We start from the raw sequence: 23,495 nt of genomic DNA, 5'->3' as shown, positions 1-23,495 counted from the left end.
GATAGTTGAGGATGCGGACACCCACTTCCCTTAGCGGGGCAAGGGCTGCCTCTGCGACCTTCGTGAAGACGCAAGGGGACAAGGACAGGCCGAAGGGGAGGACCTTGTACTGATAAGCCTGGTCTTCGAAGGCAAACCACAGGAAGGGTCTGTGTCGAGGTAAGACTGAGACGTGGAAGTACACATCCTTCAGGTCTACCACCGCAAACCAATCTTGATGCTGGACACTCGCTAGAATGCGTTTTTGCATCAGTATCTTGAACGGGAGACTGTGCAAAGCCCGGTTCAGTACTCGCAAGTCCAGGATTGGTCGCAACCCACCACCTTTCTTCAGTACGATGAATCTATCTATCTATCTATCTATCTAGCGCCGTTCTCGCCCTTCACCGAGGTGAAGTGGTTGCCGCTGAACCTGGGCAGGCGCCTGGCAAACTGAATCGCGTAGCTGAGTCAGACGGTCCGGGTCAGCCATCGCGATGGGTTGGAAAGCGTGAGCCACGCACCCAAACTCCGACATACCGTCGGGTGGGGCCTTGCGGCGGGGTGGAGCTCGAGGTGCCAAGTCGAGGGGATTCGAGCCCCGTGGCCGTGCTGAGTCCAGGGACATCGTAGCACTTACCTGACTCCTGCCGCCCACCATAAGACTGGCCGAGGAGGGGGAGGAGGAGTCTCGTCCCCGTAGTCCACCGGACCCAATCCCGTGTGGGCGTGTTTGTGCCACAGCTGGGCGTACAGGGGCGGGGGGTCCGCTGCTGGAGCACCATACCTGCAATGATGGGATGGTGGTCGTGACGATGGCCGTGCGCACCGGACATGTGACCCAGGGAACAAGAAAACTGCTCTTTTGTTGAATTTTTGGGTACCGCAGCCTCTTGGACATGTACTTAAATTAAATGAAGACGAAAAAAAAGATTCTCCTTCCGGTCCTCCACCGGGGGATGGAGTGGTCTGCTCACCAGCTCCAGAGAATCGGGTCCCCTTGCACCTGGGTCGCCCGTCTCAGGGGCACTTCGAAGCCTTCCTCGGGTTCTTAGCGGCCAGCCGCGAGATGGATGGCGTCTGCTTCCTGCGGAGGGCTCCATGCTGGAGCTGGGCCACGAGGGCATGTGAATCCCTCAATGCTGATGGAAGAAGCTATAGTAAACATGTGGCATGCAATGCAGGAAGCAATAATATGAGCGGATGCCATAACTTACCGCAATTGTTTGTTGTTGTTAGTTGTTCCTGAGCGGCAAGGGTTTGAGATTGATGTGAATCCCTCACGCAATTGTTTGTTGTTATGGTTGTTCTTGATATGTGGTACTTTGAGACCAATGCAATTCTCTTCTCATCAAAGAGGAGAAAACAGGTGCGCACGGTAAAATGCACACGTGCTGTAAAATGCACGCAGTTTAATCATGATAAAAATAGAATGCGAATGCATGTGGAAAAATGCACGCAGTTGAATCGTGATAAGAGAATAATGTGGAGGAAAACCTGATGCGTGCTGACAAATGGCAGATATTAAAGATTAAAAGCTGAAAACAGATAGATAAGCGATGCTAAAAAAGCTAGCAGGCTACAAACACAGACTCGAGCTAAGGCGCCTACACTGCAAAGAATACTCCAAAATACCGTTTGATGGACAGGATTACGTAAGCTTCATGTTGAGACAGTGAAAAGAGATGTGTTGGTTTGAAATCAAGAAGGGAGTACAGTGAATTGCCTCTCTAAAATTCTCATTGGCAATTGGATACATTCTTCAGAGTGCGTTGCTGCAAAATGTTTGCAGCTTTTGGTTGCATGACACAGCTTCACAACCGCAAATCCTTGCGTTTTTCCTCTTATGTCCATACAAGGCACCATCCCCATTTAATACAATGGGTTCATAGCATTTTCTAACACAGCATAAAATCTAGTGCTTAAGCACCCTTGATTTAGATTATGATTCGCTGAAATCGGTCTGTGAATCGATCTTCAAAACACTTCCCCCAGTGGCCAAAGTGTTAAGTGTTGTTGGAAATTTGGGTACGTGTGAGCTCCATTTTCCATGTGTAATGTCCACAGAAGGGCACCAAAAGCGAGTTGTGAAGTGAGTTCTTTTCAGCTGTACAGTCTGTAATACAGTGAAGAAGAATGCATATCATATAAACTGTATCCCCAAACCTAAACCTAACCATCAGTGGAGTAACTATTTATTGTTAGAGGGTAAGATTCCATCTCAGAATCGTGCTCGTCACTTATCATGCGAATGCGATTACTTCCTGCTTTCAAAGTGGGACCCAAGCCCGGGTCTCCCAAGCTGCTGATGAAACACACTAGAGGTAAACACACTGGAGCCGATGCAAAAATGTCTGATGGGAGATGGTGCTTGTCAGTGAGCTGGTGTAATGTGGCCGATCCTAGGGTTCTGAAGCTCTCTGAAACAACACTTTCTGTGTGATCATGTTGGTGATAGACAGGTTTGGCTATGTTCAGATTCAGGCCCCGTCCATACTAATACATTTTTGTCTGGAAACATATTAATTTCACTATGTTTGTGCCCCTCATCCACACTAAAACAGTACTTTCCTTCACAGAAAATGGAGCATTTCGAAAATGCTTTTCATAACCACATACTTTGGAAAATGATGATGGTAGGAAACTAAAAAACTTGAGTTAAAAAAAAAAAACTAAAAAAAAACTGATTAATGTAAGCGTGAAAATTGTAGTAATTACAAAATCCACAAGAAATCTCATTATTTCCAATTTCAGTGTTTGCATACTGTGTTTTGGCTTTGTCAGGCAGGGCAGTCAAATAACACACAGATACAGTTTGTTCTTGTGGACAGTGTGTGTTCTTTGTCCGTTTAGTGTGAGTTCTACTCAGAGACTGACAGCATAGTTGTGGTGCCTCACAATAGGCGTTTATGCTATCTCTGGAGTTGCAATGCTTTCTAGGCCCTAGGCTGGGCTTTAGTTTATCCTTCACCCCCTTCCTCCTCTCCTCCATCTTTCCCACACCACTCTATTGATGTCTGTTGACTCCTTCATGCCTATATTCACAGTCAGACTTTCACAAAAAAATGGCTATCTACCACGCCAGACTGTGCCTCCACGTTCCAGCCACCCCACTGTTCTCCATTAATAGACTGATTTACAGTGAAGAAGGAAGAGAAGAGCAAAAAAAAGGAGATAAGATAGAGAGAGAAAGCATGAAGGACTGTGTCTGCAGTTATGTAGCAGTTATGGAGCTCTATGATTATTGCTGGCATCCACTAACCTGACATTATCAGAAAGCTAAAATGCATGTAGCATGTATTTCATGTAGCAATGACTTTGTGCTTTTGCACCCTTGAACCTATTAGTTAAGAAACTTGATTCAAAGACACGACTTAAGCAGCCTTTTCACTGCTTGCAGCGAACATCAGACTGGAAGTCATCCATTTCCAATGGAGAGTCTCACGGTGGCTGTAAGGAGCTGTGACCCTGTGAATGTGACATTTTTGGATCCGATTTGAGCTTTGGATGTGTTGAAACTTGTGAGACTCAACGGTTCCCAACCATCTGAATGGATTTGATGTGTTGCTATTAAAACTATGAGTGCCAAGTGAAAATTATCAGCAATTTTTGTCAAGTCTTACACTAAAAGCCTACTTCTGCTAAATGAACAGTTCTGAATGAATAATAATTATTTATATTGTTTAAACTAGCCTTGGGCAATAATAGTTACCTCCAAAAGTATTGGTGGTCATTAATTTACTAAACATTCATACTATTATAAGTTCCAACAAGGCTTTTTGACTAACCAGCAAGACTCCCAGTACCAGGAAAAAACAAATTGGTCAACCAGTTTCACCAGCTAAGATTTGCTGGAGAACAGTATGGCTATGCTGGTCCACCAGCTTGACCAGCACCAAACCAACACTTATCAGCATAAACTGGCATGGGAACTGCATGCTGGTTAAGCTGGGGGGGTTCAGCAGGGTAAGCTATACGGAACTATTACAAAAAGGGTTTTCAGACTTGGACATGTAACAAAAGACTTTACTTTGACTTGTTCTTAAAAAACTTGAGACTTGAATGGATTCCAAATTAGAGACTTACTCATTAGAGAAAATAGAATATGTGAAATCAATTGCTCATCAAAAAGGTTTACAAAAATAACCTGTAGTGTGAGCTATAGATCACCAAAGAGGATGTCAGACTTGAACCGGTGACAAAAGACTTGGCAAAAATTTGTCCTTGAAAAACTTGAGACTTGACTTGGACTCTACATCAGAGACTTGTGGACATGTCTACCTGTTTGTTACTTTATTCTCTGAAACCTTTCAAGAGAATCTTTTTTTATCACTTTCTTTTATGCTGCTTGTATCAGAATGGAGAGAAACACTGGTGTAGAATTGGCATCACCTCCTTTTGTTCAATTTCATCAAGGGGAGAATTAGATGGCTTTCAGAAACTTTAGGAAATATATAGCCTTGAAAATGTTGATTTTTTTAGGTATTTACAAACTAGGACTTATTTTAATACTGGCATTAAACCTACAGGGAATTGCGATACCAATTTAATTTATATATTTATTGACATGTATAAAAACAAGGATAATAGAAAACTGGTCTCAAAACTATACTCAACTATCCAATCCACTAAGAAACATTCAACAAATAAGGTGAGGTTAAAATGGGAGAAAGAATCTGGACTATCTGTATCGGAGGAAGACTGGTTGAATATGTGTTCTGTACAGTCTACCTCTACTAGCTTGGGCCTCTGGAGAGAATTCTGTTGGCGGAATCTGATAAGATATTTTGTAACCCCAATTAAAATCTGTTCAGACGGGCAAGACAGGAATGGGTTTATGCTGGAGGAAATGTGGGGAACAGCTGGCAGATCATTTTCATGTATTTTGGAGCTGCCAGGCCATTCGGTCATATTGGCAGGAGATAATACAAGTAATACATACCATTTTTGGTGATTGAATTGACTGCTCTTTCTCCACAATCTGTTTGGGCAACATAGCAGCCCACTTGTTGGTGAAAGACAAATATCTATTGAAGGTATTATTAGCCTCCAGCAAGAAAGCTGTAACACTAAAATGGTTACAGACTGAGCCTCCAACAAAGACTGACTGGATGGATATTGTGACCAATGTTCAAAGCATGGAGAGAATGAGAGAATTTCTCACTGAATCTACAGACAGATAAATATTTGCGATACTGGGAAAAATGGATTGTGCTTACAACTTCATGTGATTTTTACTGACCCATTATTGTATGATCTGACATGTATTTCCATTAATGCAACTTATGTATGCATAGGTGACCAAACATTTGTTCCATTAAGTTTTTCTTTTTTCTTTTTTTTTTAAATAAAGTATATATATATATATATATATATATATATATATATATATATATACAAAAAAACAAAAAGAATGGAGAAAAACTTCTCTTGATACATAAACCTATAATAACACATTCTCAGACTAAAGCAGACTGAATGTTGTTGAACTTCAGAAGCTTGTCCCTGAGAACACAACTGCATCTTTGATCAGCTGTTCAAAATGCTGTAAGTACAGTTTGTACAAGCTGTGAAGCTCAGATCTGACTTTGATATTGTGTACCTGTCAGCGGTAATTAATGACAAGCACTCAAAGCTCTTGATTAATCACGACTCGTTTAAATGAACAGGATATGGGTCCTGCTCAGCCAGTTAGTGCCATTTACCTTGGCTTGTTGCTCTTATTTTATGCACTTAATTACCAGAACTGCTCTCTTATAGCCTCTTTAAGGCTCAGTGCAGAAAATGAGTCGCTTGCCAGGTCTTTGTTGTAATTATGTGTACCGCAGACATGAACCAAACTGAAGACCTTTAATGATATTTAAGAGAGATACCCATTCACCTTTAAATTCTCAGATGGCGACACTGAACCTTAGGTTGTCCTCATAAGATTCTTTCAGAAAAGCAGCATATAAAACAGTAAAGTACTATGAGAATCTTCCTTTTGATTGTGCTAATTAGAGGTGCTTGCTAAGGTAAGCGTCATTGTTACTGTTGCTTATATTTAGGGATAGGGATTTTAACAAACCCCCAACCATAAGTATTACAAAGTGGTGTATAACTGAGTCTACAATTTGTGATGTAGACATGATTGACACCTCAAATCATGCAGCTTGTTGAAGAGAGGTAGGCTATTACATTTCTAAGATATTTGACGTGATTTTTTTTCCTACCGGTTGATGAAATCTCTGAGACTTGCATTGTCTCCTGTTTAATTTATTATAAAAAAAAATAAAATAAAAGAATAAAAACTGGCTGCTGTGGTTGCCAGAAATTCATCATAGAAAATACAGTGACCACATTTCAGACTTTATGGGATGTCATTTTGGTGCCTGTGTATTTTATGGTTCTCGAAGTATACTGTATTAACCAACTGCAACAAAAACCTGCTTTTCTCTTTTAACCAGCATAGTAATACAGGTGTTAAAAACATGGAGTGGTGGTGGTGTAGTGGACTAAAGCACTGAACTGGTAAGTGGAAGGTTGTTGGTTCAATCCCCACAGCCACACCATTGTGTTCTTGAGCAAGGCACTTAACTCCAGGTTGCTCCAGGGGGATTGTCCCTGTAATCAGGGCACTGTAAGTCACTTTGGATAAAAGCGTCAGCCAAATTCATAAATGTAAATGTAAAAAGCCACATGATGACTTAAATTTCATCAAGTGTGGCCCTTCCAATAAATAATGTATGTCAATAAATGTGTATGGACAGTGCAAAGTGTCACCCACACAAACACAAAACACCATTAGGGTAACATGCATTAAATGTTAAATGAAAAACATAAATTGTAATCTAAAACATCCAATGTATATAACTGATATCAACAATAAAAGAATATACATGCTTCTGGGAATATAAAATTATTGTTTTTACCATAATTTTTAAAGTCTACCATAAAAGTGCATGTATTATCTTGTTAAACATAATATACATTTTCACCATTAACTATAAGGTAAATTATACTTTTACTTCTAAAAAAAAGAACAAAATTCACAATATTTTGTCATACAATTACAAGTATTTGTCTTGTTAAATAAAATATATTTTTCACCATACACGTTAATGGAATATTCGAGGTTCAATACAAGTTAAGCTCAATCAACAGCATTTGTGGCATAATACTGATTGCAACAAAAATATTTTTGACTTATCCCTCCTTTTCTTAAAAAAAAGAAAAAAAAAAGAAGCAAACATCAAGGTGACAGTGAGGCACTTTCGATGGAAGTGAACAACCAATTTTTGAATATTAAAATATTCACTTTGTTAAAAGTATTGCCACAAGACAAGGATATGTGTGTAAAGATGATTTTAGTTTGATAAAATCACTTACTAACCTTTTCTGTGTGAAGTTATTGCCAATTTTACAAGTTCATTCCCATGACGATGTCAACAAACCCTAAAATCTTAAACCGACTGTAAAATTACAATCTAAACAACTTTACAGCTCAAATAATACTGTACATGAGTTTTAACAGAAGAATTAAGTAAAATTATAAGCTTTACATTTCTGCCTTTAAACACTCCAAAAATTAGCCACATTCACTTCCATTGTACGTGCCTCACTGTAACATCGATTTTAAAAGTAACATCGGTTTAAAGAAAAGGAAAAAGACGTTTAGAAATACATTTTTGTGGTAATCAAAATTATGCCACAAATGCTGTCGATTGAGCTTAACTTGTGTTGAACTCAGAATATTCTTTTGTGGCAACTACCAGTTAACCAATTAACTTTTTTTCTGTAGCATTTTTATATTCTTTTTCCGTTAAAATTACAAACATTTCTTTTTGAAGTGTAGAGACCAGAATGTCATTCAGAACTGAGGGTGGACCACCTAGCAACTCCTTAGCCATGCCCTGATAAGCACCCAGAAAGAAACTGTGTTGCAAGGCCCTGAAGAACACTCAGAGAACCTTAGCAACCACATAGCAACACTCTGACAAATACCCACAACACCCTAGAAATGGGTTTACATATTCTTTTTTTCAAAAAAATTTAAAATCTAGCTGATTAATGCATTTGAGTAGCTGCTATTTTGTGTGAGTTTTTAATGAGTCAGTCCTCATGAGAGTGTGAAAGTGTGTTTGTGTCCCCACCCTTGTTTGCCGCTCGGAGCATGTTTTGTTCTCCATGTGTGTCAGAGCTGTACGGGGTAGAGAGCCACTCTCAGGGCATTTCCTCCCTATTGGATGAAATCCAGGCTCTCTTCCTGCCCACAAGCTTTACTGCACAGTCCTTCTCTGTCCCTGCCTCCTTTCTCTGCCTACACAAACACCTCCTCCTCCTCTTTGCCTTTTCTCTGTGCCTCTCATAATATCTCCAAATTGTCCTCCATACATCTCACTGTCTCCATTGAAATTCTTAGAGCGCAGGGTTCTGGGTGTGGGTTCTTTTCAGCTCAGTTTCTCATCACGGCCATGTGCTTCTCATTTCCAAGAGCCATCAAGGTTGCTCAGCTGTTGCTGGACTTTCATTTGTGAGAGCAAGGTGCTATCTCTACAACAGAGGAGAGGATGGAAAGAAATGAAATGCAGGGCCTTTTGGTCATATTCTCAAAGGAAATCTTTGATTCCGGGTGTCCTTGCATTCTCACTTTGTTCCATTATTCATCTTACATGAAGCTCCTCTTATTTTTGCTGTGAAATACACAAGTTTAGTGTAATTCACACAGAAGACCGTGATTATCTTTAGCATACTGCAATCTCATGAGGATCAGTGCAATCTCCTTTGCAGCATAAAAGTCAAGCTGGAGTATAGATGTACTGTAGTGTCCCCATATAGTATTTGGACACTGAAGTCACACTTAAGAATGTATGCGTTTTATTGAATTTGAAGAAAAAAAAATTAAACCAAGTGCATCTTTTCTCAGAACTAACTTTTCTGAGAGATTTTAGCAATGACTTATACAGTAGCGAACTGATCTCAGGGTTATATTTAGTGGATGTATGGAGTCAGTTTCCCTCAAGTTCATACAGGTCTCCAAGCAGAGTATTGCAGAGTATATTTTGAATAATACTTCTATAGTTTTATTATTTGAAATCTAACAAGACTGTTTTTGAGAAATATTTAGCTTAGAAAAGTGTGTTGGGGCTATATTACTTTAAAATAAAGGCTAGTTGCTTTGATATTTTTGTTATATAATGCAAAGACATTCATATATTTATTAGTGATGCTGTAGTGTCTGAATACATTTACAGGCCACTGTGGTTTTATCAGGGCTGGCCCGTGGGTTTGTGGGGCCCTAGGCAAAATCATGAAAATGGGCCCCACTGGTGTGAAGACTGTCATAAATTCATAACATCCATAGAACCAAAGCAAACTTAAAGAGTGTATTTTTTAAAAAGAGAAAGCTCTTGAAAAAAGCACTCTGTAGCTCGCTAAATAACATGTCCAACAACTTTTTTTTCCCAACATGAAAACTTTAGATTAAAATGTACAGCATGTATAAGGGACAGTGTGTATTTTACGTGCTGTGACAAGTCAGCATTTGTGTCTCAATTAATATGAGATCATGGAAATTGCGTATAATAATTACAAGGTAACTCTTTACAATAAAGTTGCATTTGTTAATATTAGTAAATGCATTAGGTATCATGAACAGTGAATAATAATATAATTTTACAGCATTTAATAATCTTGGTTAATGTTAAAAAAAAACAATTATTCGTAGTTTGTTCATGTCAGTTCATATTGCTAAAACTAATGTTAACATAAAATTTTTTATGTTAAAATGCATAAGTATACTGTATGTAGTAATTTACATTAACAAAGATTATTAAGCATTGTTCATTTTTAGTTCTTGTTAACTAATGTTGTTATTTATGTTAACAAATGCAACTGTAAGTGCTACCCATTAAATTAACACAACATATAAAATGCTGTTTAAAATAGTTTTGTATGAAATAAGTGTTACACCGCAGGATACTTCTGAGTTCTGACAATGCTTGAAATTTTGTGTTAATATAACTGTGCGTAAATGTAAATATACTGGGGGTTAAATATACTTAAATATTTTCAATTGGGCCTATAAATACAACACCTCAAAATAAACAAACCGAAATATATGTAAAGTATAAATACATACCTCTTAGAGAGCAGATCTTTGCAGATAGGATAGTTTGGTTATTTTGCAAAATAATTGCTCATATTTTCTCTCTGTGTTTGTTGTTTTGCATCTTTATGTCGACAGTGTCTGAATTCCTTCCCAAAATCGTTTTGACAAATTGTTAATTTGAATATGAATTCAACAAGCACTGTTTGTGCCATTCGTTAAATAAAGTAAGCCTCAAATAGCCACAAAGTAAAATTTTTCATGACTTATTTTCTGTGTGAGCATTATACAGCAAGGTGTGCAATCTGTGTCTAATAGTAGGCTACTGTGAAAAGCAGCTGCACTCAAGTTCCTATTAGTGCAGTGCGGTATGAATAAATGATGCAGATTGCTGTGTACTGCTTATCCCTTACTGTCTGCAGATTCTATATAAACTGCTATTATTTTATTTGTTGTAACTTACAATTATTTGTCATTTGGTGAGTATTCAGAGCTCATCTTTATCTTAATTGTGATTTGTATGTGAAATGATGAAATTATCGTTCTGAAAATATGCACTTTGGAACCCTTTGATCCATGGATACATTTAAAATAAAAGTATTTTGTATTATTTATAATATCATGATTTGTTCATTGGCTATGAACTCATTCACAGGTCTGTTGCACTACTTCATTAAAGCAACGTCCCAACTGTGAGTGTTGCTAACTTGTAGACTCAGTTATTAGTACAAATAATTCAGAAATTCATGAGCATGCTTGCTGATGACAAAATTTATGTCACTCACCCTGTATGCTAGTGTACACATAAAAACTGCAATATAATTTGAGCTTAACATTTAGGAATTTTTCATGCAAGATGCCCCATGCAAGCAGAATCTAGGTAAATAAGCCCTGTTCTGAACCAGTAGCATCCATAAAGTTCTTACAGTATTTTTAGGGTCTGTGCATTCACTTTGAACAGAAAGAGCCTGTTGCTTCCTTTCTCCCCTGTTTGTGGCCCTTGACACCCTCATATCTCATAGTGTGTATAATTTTAGCTCCAGCGCAGTGCTGCAGCAGCATCATCCCCTGTGTCGCTCAGGTCTGTGGGAACACTGGGGATCAGGTAGAGGAAGGAAGATAAATAGAGCGGCACCTCTGCAGAAGACTTGATGCAGGAAGCCCAGTGAACCATGCTGCTTCGTAATTAAAATTAAAAATAAATTGATGGGTGATTTAAGACTGCCATGTGTGCTGGGTGGAGACTCTGCCTCCCATTGAAGACAACGTGGCCCTCATATAGGTGGCCTAACGGAGGGGTGCCAGCCAAACTGGAATGATAATGAGGACATTGGCTCGATTCAGAGAATTGGGGTGTAATTGAGTTAATGAATGCAGTCTGTTGCATCTCTGATTGAGCATGTGCCCTGACGCCGCTTCTTTTAAGGTGTTTCGACTGCTGTGTGTGAATGTGTGTGTCGACAAGCTAACTTGCGCATTGTCCTCCACCTGACATTGAGTCTTAAAGGGATAGTTCAACCAAAAATAAAAATTAAGTTATCTTTTACTCACCATCTTTTCTTCCAAACTGGTGAACTATTGCTTTAAGGCTTAATTGTTGTTTTATTTTTATATGTGTCATTTGAAGTTCTGGATCTTCTAATAGATATACTTTGCTTGAAGGCTTCGTGTAACTCAAAGTGTCTTTCTTCTACAGATTGGTCAGTGGCATTCAGAGCAGGGTTTGTCCATGGAGAAGAAGCTTCCATCACTCAACGTAACAGACACACTATTCAACACCACTCTTACCATAACTACTATACTGGTAAGTCCTCAGCATTCTGCATATTTACTCTGGCCCATGCTCCTCAGTTCTTGAAGACCCTTTTGGCCAAAAGTATTTGGACATCTGAACACCACACCCATTTGTGTTTGTTAAATATCGTATTTCAAAACCATTGGCATCAATAGGGGGTTGGTCCTCCCTTTGCTGCTAAAACAACTTCCACTCCTCTATTTTGCCAAAAGTATGTTTATACCTCCTCTAATTAAAAGGATATATCACCCAAAAGTGAAAAGTCTGTTATAATGTGCTCTCTCTCATGTTGTTCTAAACACATATGACCTTCTTGCTTCTTTGAAACACAAAAGAATATGTTAGGGAGAATGTTCAGTGTGTAGCCGGTGGGTAGTAAATAATCACCACAGGATACAAAAAAATATCTTTTGGGGCTTTATTCTGACGGCTGTAAAAAAACAAAAAAAGCAGTTGATGGGGCTGTGTATATATATATATATATATATATATATATATATATATATATATATATATATATAGAACGAGTACGAGTGCCGCTACTTTGTTTTAGTATGTTTTTTTTTTTTCTGAACTTAATATCAGCAGTTTATTTCAATGTTATCATCAAAATTGTGTTTAAAGAAATAAAAACTTTAATCAAATTAAAGTATAACAATTAATTTTCAACATGAAATTGCATTATTTTTATCAAATGAAGTGATTTTATACAGAACCTCACGGCACAATCCTAAATACAACATTGGAGTTATTTTTGTCAAATAAAGTGCTGCATAATTGAGCATCACAGATGTGAGATATTCCTTAAATATAACACAGTTACTACTGATTTATTAGTAGTAGTAGTAGTATAACAGTGAATATTACATAACTATATAGTAGTGATCTATTTCTGTCATACTAATTTCATTTAAATTGAGCTTTTATTTTTATTTTTAAGTGTTTCTGTGTTTTTAGACCAAGGAGCTCTGATGTAATAACGGCAGATTCCCAATCCATAAAAGCCGGTCGTCGTTATGTGAATCTATTTATCTGATTAAATCTCACTAGGATATGACATGATTTTAATCTGTGTGCTGAATGTTTACATAATGACATTCGTACGTCAGATGATATCGGTTTTTGGTATCGGAGCATTTTTACGAGTACGAGTACCAATATATAAGCGTGGTATCGGACCCGATCCTGATACCAGTATCGGTATCGGTGCATCCCTAATATATTTATATATATATATATTGTAAGGGGGTTCAGTGGAAAGGAGGAGGCGAGAACCGGCTTGACAACTTAAATAATAATTTAATAAACATTTTAAACAAAACACACAACCAAAAACACACAGTACAGCTGCCTGCAATTCTCTCTCTCTCGAACTGTCGTCCCCGGCCGCCTTTATCCCTCGCGCGCCCCATCAGGCTGATTGGGGACCGAGTGTGTCTCATTCCAGCCCAGCCCCGCCCTCCTCGGCTCTACATATATATATATATATATATATATATATATATATATATATATATAGTATACTGTATATATAAAGAATAAAGAAAACACAAAAACTGAAATACAGTACAATGATATACAAAAATGAAATACAGAAATGAAATACCGTAGAGGATAATATTCAAATGAAAATACAAACAAGGCATTAACCTACCCATATACTTCAGCATGCATTACCTTAATACATGCTTATAACATTCTTGCTTAAACCACTCAAAGCATTTATACATTTTTAACCAGGCTTAAGGGACATGTATAACAGTTTAAAACAATAGAATTCTCATTACTCATGTTCATTTAATTGGAAAACACTCTGGGCTATAAATCATTAAATTGAGATATGATTAATACTACATTTGCATACCCAGTCCTCGCACGTGCACAAAATGTGGTCAAACTCCACACATGCAATCCACAAGCATCCTTCAAAAATGATCCATAACAAACACTCAATTTTAACAGACAACTCTTCTGAACACATCTTTAATGCAATTTATAAGCATCTTTTGTGAAATTTTATATTTACCCAAAGAATTCTTAAACAATGAACAAAACCAGGAGCTCTCTTGCACAACATATGTTCTCACGTATCTAACACAAGAGAGTGCCGAAAAGCAGGTGTTGCATGTCCCCATGACTAATGAACTCTATGAAATATATTAACCTAATCTTTTGGTAGAAAAGATCCCTCACACCCCTCTGCTATGGCTTTGGCTTTGTCTCTGGGCCAGTGTCATCATTTCTGCTTTGAAGAGACTATTTTGACTGTTTAATTTTTTTTTTCTTTTACAAAGTACTATTTCTGCCAATGTGGAAAGTTATAATAACTATTACAAAAAAACAAAACAAAACAAAAACATCATTTCAAAGCCATACTGACTACTGACACTGTGCAAGTTATTATTTCTGGACCTTTGCTGCGAAGGAAATGTAGAGACCATACCTCTTGAAACTTTAATTGAATACCCCTGATATAGTGTATTTCAAGAGATTTCCGTACAGTACACCCTCTAGCAATGACCAATGATAAGGTGTGAGCAATAGCTTTCATTTTTAAGGAGTCTCTCTTTAGCATCCAGAGGCTGTCTTTCTAGTCTCTGATCACCTCAGGGCTCGATGCTGATCTAAAAAAGGCAACAAACAAGTATGCGTCTGATAGTATTTCCTGGGGCAGCAATCACCATATGAAGATGTAATCCACTAGGCTATTATCTGGAGGCAATTTTCTCATCCTCTGCACAGTGCGTAGCAGGGATGTCCAAACTTTTTCGGTCGGGGGCCAAATGCAGAAAAAATAAGGTGCTGTGGGCCGCATCGCTGTAATAATTTAAAAAATGGCTAGAAGCTACTAGATTGCCACTATGCATAATCTTTTTATTGTACGCTTAATATTATGCAAGTTTTTTCATAATTTGTGCTCTATGGTATGCTTGTGTAGGCCCTACATGTAAATAAAGGATAGGGTATTTCACTCAGATAGGGTATTTCACAAAGAACTCTTATAATGGAACAGTGATGCGTCTTATACAAAATATTATACTCATTTATTCACATTTTTAGAACAAGAACATATAGATCTGCTATTGAGTGTTGGGTGTGACCCATCACAATAATCAGAATCAGACCAGATTTAATCACTTTATGAAGTGATGCAAGGAATTACTCTTTATTTTTCAAGGAATTACTCTTTATAGCTATACAATTATAACTTCTATTCTGTTGTTATTTGCGTTACAAATACGATTTTAATTTGATCAAAATGATCACACTTCATTTTATTTTGCAGACATGCATGTGCAAGCTGAGTGCCCGCATCAGGCACAGATGTGTAAGTGTTTTAAGCGCTCTCTCCTACAGTGTGTGTCCTCACTCAAATGGCGCTGGGAAGCCCGTGAATAATTTTTGTTGTTTCAACGAAATATCAAACGAACCAATTAATTACTGTATATTTCCCAGTGCTACGGAGGACGTTCTGGAAGAGTATGCTCGGTTCGCGCATCTCTGTGCATGCTCAGTAAACTTTGTTCAGCCACTCGCACAACAGCAGCTCTACTCAGTTATATGATCCAAGGTATTGGGACATTTTAACAAGAACAAGTACATGAGTAAAGTATCTATCCTGATGTCAGTCCTTTAATAAATGCATCATTCATTCTGCGGGGCACTTCATGCTTGGAAATAAGGAGTATTCCAAACTCCTGTTTAACTCTGCCAGTGGATGAAGTTGGTAACGACACAGAACACACTAGCAGAGACAATGTGCTGTGAATAGCGGCTTTCTGTGATAGCAACATCCAGTGCCCAGAATATGAATTTCAGATAATTTCTCCATAGCAGGCCTAATTCTGTTCTATTTCTAAAGTCTCTCGCGGGCCACATCGGAGCAGTCGGAGGGCCACAGATGGCCCGCAGGCCGGAATTTGGACACCTCTGGTGTAAAGTAATAGAGGGAAAGGAACTCTCTACAGCCTTAGGGAGGATGTGTAACAGATCAGGCTGGGTCACCACTCTCCACCACTAGAAGAGAGAGAAAGAGAGAGAAATAAAGACAGAGATAATGAGAGGCTATGCAAGGTGGATGAAGTGTTTTAGAGACAATAAATAGCTATTATTTTTACTCACAGTGGCCACATTGAGGAATTTTGCAGGACATATGGAGAAATCCTCATTAGCCTCCACAAATAGCACCTGATGAATGAGAAGAGACAGACTGTTGTTATTCTATCTGTGCAAGTGAAATGGAGATTATCAGAGACATTGCAGGAGATGGGCCACTCGTAGAAAAATGAATGGCAGAAGCATAACAAACAATACGTGTGGCTGTAGAAATGGAAGACCAAAAAATATAGACCATATCAAGGATGTAAACTATTACAAAAGAATTAGAAATCTACTAGCTCTGAAGCATTTCCAGTATCATTACCGGACTCAGAGTTATTATATTTTCTCAAAGAACATCAAACATTTTCCTGAAGTGACTTATCCAGACATGTTGTTGATACTGAGGCGATGAAAGCGTATCATAGTTTACATGCTCACAATTAAATGTTTTGGAATATTGGATCGCTCATATTATAATCATTGAAGCCATTCAATGAAGCAGTCTGCGTGACATGTGGACAAGATAAGGAGTTATTTTTTTTATTATAAAAAATATTTTTCTTGTCTCTTTTTTCTGTGCTAGCTTCTACACTACTCCAGCTACTCTGAGATCTTGGCAGTGCAATACTGCAGATATTGTTGACTTTTGTGTGACAAATTGCTTTTGTTTCTCAATTGAAAGTTGCTTTTGAATAAAGCGCCTGCTAAATTACTAAATGTAAAGGGGAAGCTTCATTCATTATAATGTGAGTGATCTACATATAGTCACTTTTAGCACTCCACCTCTCAAACATACAATTAGTTGGCATTTGTTCACCTACCAGAAATAATATGTGTGCTAAGTCCCGTTAACAAAGTCCTTGGGAGGTCTCATGGGCACCATGCGAGGGTCGGACGTGTGAACGGCGAGCTCTGCGCACTTTGCTAGTTTTAATAATATTTGTGTCACAAACCGGTGAGATTCGATACACCCTGATCCTTAATTGTGTTAGGAAGACAATATGTCAAAGAATTCAAAATCCTCGGGTTCTGGAGATATTAAAAGACACTTACGTGCTCAGGCTGATTCCCCTGAGAAGCAAGCCAAAAGCCCCGGACTCAATTCAGATGGTGAACTGAAAGAAATCCGGCATGAATTGATGAATATATCAGCAATGCTGACGAAGGTTGTTGTGGACTTGGAGGATCTTGTTGTAATATGTCGATCGATCACTTCCATGGAGATTAAATTCTCTGAGATGGTTACAAGATTGTCGGACGTCAAGAAACTGATCGATTATCTGGAGTCATCGGAGAGGGAATTAGCTGCTAATCCGCTAGCGACCAAGATAGATTTGGAGCGCGTCTGGGAAAAACTGGAGGATTTGGAGAATCATAATCGACGAAACAACGTCCGAATTGTTGGAATTCCTGAGCATGAAGAAGGCCGAGATATGGTAAAATTCCTAGGCGGGCTCTTCCCGAATCTGCTCAAGAAAACAGGCCATGAGCTGGAAATCGGGCGAGCTCACAGAGTTCCGGCTCAGAGATCCGCTAAGGGAGACAGGCCCCGATCAATTCTGGCCAAATTTCTGAGATCATCCGATAAAGATCTTGTGTTACGTGAGGTGAGGAGTAAAGGAAGGTTTTATTGGAAGAACCACAGCATTTTATTGTTCCTAGACTTTGTGAATTCGACAAGAGAGAAATGTGATCGATTCAAGGAATGCAAGAAACTCTTACATCAATGGAAGTTCGCTTTTGCACTGATGTTCCCAGCCAAACTGAGAATAGATACTAAGGAGAGCCTCAAAATATTTACATGCCCACAGCAAGCTATGTCCTTCATAAAGACAATGAAGTGAGTAAGTTATTTGGTGATTTTCATGTTGCTGCCTAGTGGACCAACTCACTGAACATTCACTCGACTGTCGGGGAAACTGAGCGCCTTTTTCGTTTCTTTTTGTGCTGGTTCCGCCTAGCAGCTAGAGTTTGTTTTGTGGAATAACACTCCCTCGGGACTGTGTTGTGGATGAATCTGCATGTTCTTGGTGCTTATGCCTCCTATTGGCTGGAGTTTGTTTTGTGGAATATTTCTTGCAGGACATTGGAGTGATTAGGGCATGCATTGCATTCATGTAATGACCAAATGGACCGGCTTACTGAACATTTGTTTGACTGCCCGAGGAATTAAAAAAAAATTAAAAAATAATAATTTTTGTGTGTGTGTGTGTGTGTGTGTGTGTGTGCCGGTTCCACTAGCAGCTGGAGCTTGTTTTGTGGAGGAACACACCTTCGGGGCAATCTACATGTTTTTTTGTGTTTTTTTCTGCTTATTGGCTGGAGTTTGTTTTATAGATTATTTTCTGTTGTTTAATTCTGTCTCACAAACTTTGTATAGAAACACCGGACTTGAGCGATCCGATGGCAAAGTTGTCGCGGGGGCTCTCGTAGGCGTACATGGACTGTTTGAGTTTAGAGGGATGGATGGCGGTTGCCGCTGTCGTGTGCAGGGTTAATGCGCACATTTTTCTTTTTTCAGTTTTTTTTTTTTTTTCGTTTTGTTCTGGGGGAAGTTTGGGGTTTGTTGCTCTAATTTTGGAATATGTTCTTTGTGATTTAGTTTTTGATGCACAATCAATTTTTTCTAATATGGCAAATGTTAATATGAGTGGATTGTCTCTCTCCACGTGGAATGTGAATGGGTTGGGGCACCCCATAAAAAGAAGGAAGGTTATTTCTTTTCTTAAACGTAAGAAATATGATACAGTGTTTCTTCAAGAACCACATCTTTCCCCGCAGGAAGCTGAAAAATTTGAGAAGATATGAGGTGGACATGTTTTCTTTAGTTCTGGCTCAATTAAGAGCAGGGGAGTCATAACATTGAGAAGTAAACATCTAAAATTAAAATGTCTCAAACAGATTAATGATAAATTAGGAAGAGTCATTATTGTTTTAGCAGAAATTCAGGGGCAAAGGTTGATTTTAGCTAATATTTATGCATCTAAAGTTGATGATCAGAGCTTTTTATAGATCTTGAAGGGATGTTGCAAGCCACTGGCAACCCTCATGATATAATATTGGGAGGAGACTTTAATCTTTTGATGGACTCAGTCCTTGATCATAGTGAAGCAAAAGTGTGTAAGCCCCCTAGAGCAACACAGACGCTTCACAGGATGTCTAAAAATCTTGGTCCTGCAGATATTTGGAGACTTTTAAACCTATCTGGTAGGGACTATATATTCTTTTCATCAATCCATAAGATTTATTCTAGAATAGATTTTTTTTTATATCTAAGTCCCTCATTTCATCTGTTGTTGATTGCTCAATTGGAAACATAGTAGTCTCAGATCACTCCCTGGTGTGTATAGAGGTGTTGCCACATATGGAGAAAAAGAAATCATATAGTTGGCGCTTTAATGTATCCCTTTTGCAAAATCCTGAATTCCAACAAATGTTAAAGGCTGAAATCAATGTTTATATGGAGACCAACTGGTCCTCAGTATCCTCTGTGGACGTGGATTGGGAGGCACTTAAAGCGGTTCTTAGGGGTTGGATCATACAGTATGCCTCATTCATCAAAAAAATCCAAAGCACGAGAACTCGTGGAGTTGGAAGGGAGTATTAAAAGTGCCGAGGCAGAGCTGAAGCGCTGAATATCGTCTGATGGCCTCAGAGAATTGACCCGATTGAAATACAAATATAATACTATTTTGTCACGGAAGGTGGAGTTTTGGCTATTCAGGGCAAGACAGTCATACTTTGAGATGGGGGACAAAGCAGGGAAGCTTTTGGTTAGATATATAAAGCAGAGAGAGTCTTTTTCTACCATTCCTTCAGTGAAATCTGCCAGTGGTGAAATATTTACCTCAGCCATTGATATTAATAATGCTTTTAAAGAACTCTATCTTGATCTTTATAGTTCCACATCTTCGTCTACCGATGAAGATATTAGAAACTTTGTGGAACCATTAGAACTCACTAAGCTGACGACTGAGCAAAAAGAATCTGAGATAACCTTGGTGGAGCTCTGCGAGGTAATTAAATTAAACCAGGGACAGATGGTTTTGCTGCTGAATTTTTTAGATCTTATGCTACAGAACTGGCTCCACTTTTGTTAGACGTTTATACGGAATCATTAAAGAATGGAAAGCTTCCGCCAACCATGACACAAGCCCAGATCTGATTCTTAAAAAGATCCAAGTGAGTGTAAGAGTTACCATCCAATTTCCCTGATCCAGCTAGGTGTAAAAATATTGTCAAAAATTCTGGCTAACCAATTAAGTAAAGTTATGACATCTCTTATATATACAGATCAGGTGGGGTTTATTCAGAGCCGCATCTCTTCTGATAACATTAGGCATTTCATCAATATCATTTGGGCAGTGGCGAATGATCAGACTCCAGTCATGGCTATCTCCCTTGATGCCGAAAAGGCGTTTGATATGGTTTTGGATGGATTAATTTACTTTATAGACACCCGGTAGCGGTGGTACAAACAAATGGATTAATTTCAGATTATTTTACTCTGGATAGGGGCACCCGGCAGGGTTGCCCTCTTTCCCCATTATTGTTCTGTCTTGCCCTGGAACCATTAGCAGCTGCGATAAGAAAGAAGGATATTTTCCAGGGGTGATGGCGGGAGGTGTGGCGCATAAGCTTCTGCTTTATGCAGATGATATTTTATTATTCATCTCTGACCCTTCTACAGGTGCATCTCAATAAATTAGAATGTCGTGGAAAAGTTCATTTATTTCAGTAATTCAACTCAAATTGTGAAACTCGTGTATTAAATAAATTCAATGCACACAGACTGAAGTAGTTTAAGTCTTTGGTTCTTTTAATTGTGATGATTTTGGCTCACATTTAACAAAAACCCACCAATTCACTATCTCAAAAAATTAGAATACATCATAAGACCAATAAAAAAAACATTTTTAGTGAATTGTTGGCCTTCTGGAAAGTATGTTCATTTACTGTATATGTACTCAATACTTGGTAGGGGCTCCTTTTGCTTTAATTACTGCCTCAGTTCGGCGTGGCATGGAGGTGATCAGTTTGTGGCACTGCCGAGGTGGTATGGAAGCCCAGGTTTCTTTGACAGTGGCCTTCAGCTCATCTGCATTTTTTGGTCTCTTGTTTCTCATTTTCCTCTTGACAATACCCCATAGATTCTCTATGGGGTTCAGGTCTGGTGAGTTTGCTGGCCAGTCAAGCACACCAACACCATGGTCATTTAACCAACTTTTGGTGCTTTTGGCAGTGTGGGCAGGTGCCAAATTCTGCTGGAAAATGAAATCAGCATCTTTAAAAAGCTGGTCAGCAGAAGGAAGCCTGAAGTGCTCCAAAATTTCTTGGTAAACGGGTGCAGTGATTTGGTTTCCAAAAAACACAATGGACCAACACCAGCAGATGACATTGCACCCCAAATCATCACAGACTGTGGAAACTTAACACTGGACTTCAAGCAACTTGGGCTATGAGCTTCTCCACCCTTCCTCCAGACTCTAGGACCTTGGTTTCCAAATGAAATACAAAACCTGCTCTCATCTGAAAAGAGGACTTTGGAACACTGGGCAACAGTCCAGTTCTTCTTCTCCTTAGCCCAGGTAAGACGCCTCTGACGTTGTCTGTGGTTCAGGAGTGGCTTAACAAGAGGAATACGACAACTGTAGCCAAATTCCTTGACACGTCTATGTGTGGTGGCTCTTGATGCCTTGACCCCAGCCTCAGTCCATTCCTTGTGAAGTTCACCCAAATTCTTGAATCGATTTTGCTTGACAATCCTCATAAGTCTGCGGTTCTCTTGGTTGGTTGTGCATCTTTTTCTTTCACACTTTTTCCTTCCACTCAACTTTCTGTTAACATGCTTGGATACAGCACTCTGTGAACAGCCAGCTTCTTTGGCAATGAATGTTTGTGGCTTACCCTCCTTGTGAAGGGTGTCAATGATTGTCTTCTGGACAATTGTCAGATCAGCAGTCTTCCCCATGTCTGTGTAGCCTAGTGAACCAAACTGAGAGACCATTTTGAAGGCTCAGGAAATCTTTGCAGGTGTTTTGAGTTAATTAGCTGATTGGCATGTCACCATATTCTAATTTTTTGAGATAGTGAATTGGTGGGTTTTTGTTAAATGTGAGCCAAAATCATCACAATTAAAAGAACCAAAGACTTAAACTACTTCAGTCTGTGTGCATTGAATTTATTTAATACATGAGTTTCACAATTTGAGTTGAATTACTGAAATAAATGAACTTTTCCACGACATTCTAATTTATTGAGATGCACCTGTATATCTATGCCTTGCCTCCACAGAATTATTAATTCCTTTTCTAAGTTCTCAGGATATAGAGATAATTGGTCTAAATCCAGGTTTGGGGAGTAACGGAATACATGTAATGGGATTACGTATTTAAAATACAAAATATAAGTAACTGTATTCCACTACAGTTACAATTTAAATCATTGGTAATTAGAATACAGTTACATTCAAAAAGTATTTTGATTACTGAAGAGATTACTTTGCATTTTATTGTCATTTTTTTCATTTAATATTTTGTCCTTTCAGATGGATAACATTTATACATATAAATGATGAGATCCAAAGTGCATCTGAACAACGGTGAAACATTTTCTTATGATGTGTTACATTCATACGAGCAGACAGAGAATAAATTTGAAGTGAGTTTGGAGCACAAGAAATAGAAATAAACCTTGTGTAAATTGTCAGCTTTATGCTAAGCTAAAATGCTATTTCTAGCCATTTTACATGCACTTGTTACCAGGCACGATCATATTTTTTTAATAAGAAAATTCACGTTGGATCATAATTTCTTTTTTTCTAGTAAGACCTTTGATATAAGGGCAAAAATCATATTCTTAATAATAATTTTTGTATTGTTTTCCTGTAAAAATATCTAAAAATCCTTAAAACAAGATCAATTTGATTTATCTTGTTTTAGAAACAACACTACATAAGATATTTAGGTTTTTCAGAGAATGTATTTTTAACATGTGTATTTTGTCTTACTGTACTGGCAGAGTTTTTATAGTCAAAACAAGTGAAAAAATCTACCAGTGATGAAGAAGTAATCCAAAGTATTTAGAATACGTTACTGACCTTGAGTAATCTAACAAAATACGTTACAAATTAAATTTTACAGCATGTATTGTGTAATCTGTAGTGGAATACATTTCAAAAGTAACCCTCCCAACCCTGTCTAAATCCGAAGCTTTGGCTCTGACAGCATACTGCCCGATAACGGCTTTTCAGCCAGGCGCCTTCCAGTGGCCCAAACTGGGCATTAAGTATTTGGGTATTTTATTCCCAGCAAATTTGTGTGATTTAGTTAGACTTAATTTTGACCCTTTAATAAAAAAGGTTTTTGAGCGATGTGGGCAGGTGGGCTTCATTACATTTATCGATGATTGGAAAGGTTAATGTTATTAAAATGAATTGTATTCCAAAATTCAACTACCTGTTACAGTCACTCCTTATAGAAGTCCCCCTCTCTTATTTCAAGCAATTTGATAGCATAGCAAAGTCCATCATTT

At 38.4% G+C, this 23,495-nt stretch overlaps 1 protein-coding gene across 1 annotated transcript in view; it reads left to right on the top strand.

The window, feature by feature from the left end:
- grik4 (glutamate receptor, ionotropic, kainate 4) overlaps window positions 1-23,495 on the top strand; it is a 294,389-nt gene that overhangs the window by 227,946 nt on the left and 42,948 nt on the right. Inside the window, exon 10 of the mRNA XM_051678844.1 lies at window positions 11,763-11,870. Within this exon, the coding sequence (XP_051534804.1) occupies window positions 11,763-11,870 (108 nt within the window). The remainder of the gene's footprint in view (window positions 1-11,762; window positions 11,871-23,495) is intronic.

The sequence above is a fragment of the Myxocyprinus asiaticus genome, chromosome 39, assembly GCF_019703515.2.
Source record: "Myxocyprinus asiaticus isolate MX2 ecotype Aquarium Trade chromosome 39, UBuf_Myxa_2, whole genome shotgun sequence".
NCBI lineage: Eukaryota > Metazoa > Chordata > Actinopteri > Cypriniformes > Catostomidae > Myxocyprinus > Myxocyprinus asiaticus.
The sequence above is the reverse complement of the archived record's forward strand: the minus strand, read 5'-3'. Positions and strand labels throughout refer to the sequence as shown.